The sequence below is a fragment of the Sturnira hondurensis genome, unplaced genomic scaffold (genome assembly GCF_014824575.4).
Source record: "Sturnira hondurensis isolate 20B ecotype Veracruz unplaced genomic scaffold, ASM1482457v3 Scaffold0004703, whole genome shotgun sequence".
NCBI lineage: Eukaryota > Metazoa > Chordata > Mammalia > Chiroptera > Phyllostomidae > Sturnira > Sturnira hondurensis.
The window spans coordinates 7758-10811 of record NW_028077334.1 but is presented as its reverse complement, the minus strand read 5'-3'; the positions used below and the strand labels follow the sequence as shown (position 1 = coordinate 10811).

The 3054-nt window shown below is 38.3% G+C and overlaps 1 protein-coding gene across 1 annotated transcript; it reads left to right on the top strand.

Moving 5' to 3' along the window:
• Positions 1-556: 556 nt before the first annotated feature.
• LOC118986906 (olfactory receptor 7A10-like) lies at positions 557-1480 on the top strand. Its single transcript, XM_037045956.1, has one exon. It carries the CDS (start codon positions 557-559, stop codon positions 1478-1480), a length of 924 nt encoding a protein of 307 aa, XP_036901851.1.
• Positions 1481-3054: the final 1574 nt, after the last annotated feature.

Here is a 3054-nt window from a genome sequence, read left to right as displayed (position 1 = left end):
AAGAAAAAGGACTCATGGACATGAACTACAGTGTGTGATTGTGGAAGACTAGGGAGTATCAAGAGGTTAAATGGTTATAGGAAAATTGCAATAAAAATAAAAAAAATAAGAACCATCCTTTGTCCAGTCTTTTTATTTAACGTGATTTACTTTTGTATATAGCATCTGAACTATTAGATATGTTATGTTATTTTTGTTATTTGATTATATTCTTTGACCATCATTAGTTTCTGGAGACTTTTGTTTTTCATCATCCCATGCTCTGAACAGTACCTGGAACATGGTGTAAAGTCAATATATGAGTATATTCCTGAAATGCATGAACAATATACCCAATATAAAAGCAAATATATGTGGTATTTGAAGAATTAGTTGATGGTAGAAAAGGGAATTTTAATGAGCAATGACAGTAGTCATGCCTTAATGGGAGCCAGATACTATACCAAATACGGAAATGATATTTTAGATTCTAAAGTAGAAATGCAGCATTTATTCTGTCACTGATGGAAAATTAGTTATTCAATTTTTTCTATTTTTTGGTAGTCACCTGCACCATATGGAACCAGGCAATGGTACACATATTCCACAATTTTATCTCCTGGGACTATCAGAGGAACCAGAATTGCAGCCTGTCCTATTTGGGATCTTTCTCTCCATGTACCTGATCACTGTGCTGGGAAACCTGCTCATCATGCTGGCTGTCAGCTCAGACTCCCACCTCCACACACCCATGTACTTCTTCCTCTCCAACTTGTCCTTGGTAGACATCTGCTTCACCTCCACCACCATCCCAAAGATGCTGGTGAACATCCAGACACAGAGCAAAGTTATCACCTATGCAGTCTGCATCACCCAGATGTATTTTTCTATACACTTTGCAGTGGTGGATGAATTCATCCTTACTGTCATGGCCTATGACAGGTATGTGGCCATCTGTCACCCCCTGCACTACACAGTCATCATGAACCCCTGCCTCTGTGGGCTGCTGGTTTTGCTGTCCTGGATCATTAGTATTCTGCATTCCTTGTTAGAAAGCTTAATGGTGTTGCAGCTGCCCTTCTGCTCAGACTTGAAAATCCCCCACTTTTTTTGTGAACTCAAAGAGGTGGTCCAACTTGCCTGTTCTGACACCTTTCCTAATGACATTGTGATGTACTTTTCAGCTGGGCTGTTGGGTGGTGGTCCCCTGGCTGGGATCCTATATTCTTACTCTAAGATAGTGTTCTCCATATGTGCAATCTCATCAGCTCAGGGGAAGTATAAAGCATTTTCCACCTGTGCATCTCACCTCTCAGTTGTCTCCTTGTTTTATGGTACAAGCCTAGGTGTGTATCTTGGTTCTGCTGGTACCCACAGCTCACAGTCCAGTGCAGTCATCTCAGTGATGTACACTGTGGTCACACCCATGCTGAACCCCTTCATCTACAGTCTCAGGAACAAGGACATAAAGAGGGCCCTGGAAAGATTCCTTGGCAGGTAGGCTTTTCAATGGCCAACTGTATGTGGCTGAAGAATTTCCCCTGAATGTTCAAAGCTTCACAGCAAGAATTACTGACACAAGTTAATACAATCTTTGGACCATATGTAATTAGAAATTCTCATGTATCTCATGGGTTCAGATGAATTACATTAGCATAGTTATTCTCTTATGACACTTATCATTCCAATTACTGTTTCTGTTGTTTTACTGAAAGAGTAGTCCTGTATTATACTACTCTTTTGGACTAAAGTACACTTGGATACTGAGGTCATGTGTATAATTTTGTTGTAGATGAGCATCTGAGACCACAGTTTTTACTTACATGATCATCATTATTTTCCATAGCACTACATTACTGTGCTTCTTGCTAATGTAGACTTGGACATGCTGGTAGGTTTTATAGCTGGTCTCCTGGTTTTATATACTTCATTGTGTTATTCAGCTGTGTGTCTACATACCTATGTAGCCTCTGGCAGAAACTGACCATCAAATCCATGTTTCCAAGTAGAGTCTACTAAGAAATATACATTTTAATAAATAGACTGATCTAATATGTAACAGATGACCATATGTACAATGAAGGAAAAAGTGCCAGACAATTTATTATTATACAAAATATTTTTCACGTTGCACATCTATTCAGTGAAGTGTGGAATATAATGTCCATTTTTGAAGGGTGAAGAATTACATGGAGTGTTGTGTGCTGAATTATTTTTCTATTTCTGCTTGAAAACTTTCAATGTGCTCCCTATAAATTGGACCCCTTCTAGTGCTCTATATAAAATGTCTTTCTTTTTCCAAATGTTTCCAAATCTACCAAAGGGACAGTGAGTGACCAATATGCATATCTTACAATATGTATCTCATTTATGTGTAGGAATGTCTTTAGTCATTATGATTAAAGGATGACTCACGCAGGAGTTAAAAATCTTACCCAGTCCTGTGAAAAAGAGTCATCACTTTTCCTGCACAAACATGCACATTGAAATCCTGTCCTGATCACCTGGAAGGAAACCTCAGTGAGCTCACTTTTATGCAATTATCTGAAATACATTATAATAAAAGCATGATTGTGAACGTTGTCCTCCAACATCAGTACAAAAGCTAAAAGTATGAAGTAGCAGATTATTATAATTGCCCTCAGTTCAGTTTGCTCTGATTGTATTCAGTTTCCTACTCCTTTATAACAAGTTATCCCAGAAAGGTGAAGGGATTAATGTAATTTTTCTTTTTTATAAAGTGTATTTTATTGCTCATGCTATTACAGTTGTCCCATTTCTTCACCCTCTTTATTCCTCTCTGCCCTGCACACGCCTTCCCACGATCATTCACCCCCATTAGTTCATGTCCATGGTTCGTACATATAAGTTCTCTGGCTTCTCTATTTTCTATACTATTCTTAACCTCCCCCCACCGTATCTATTTTGTATCAACAAATTACAGTTATTCCCTGTATCTTTCCCCTGCATTTTCCCACTCCTCCCCCCAGATAACCCTTTATGTGACTTTCATTTCTGTGATTCTGTTTCTATTCTAGTTTGCTTAGTTTTTGTTTTTAGGTTCAGGCTTTGATA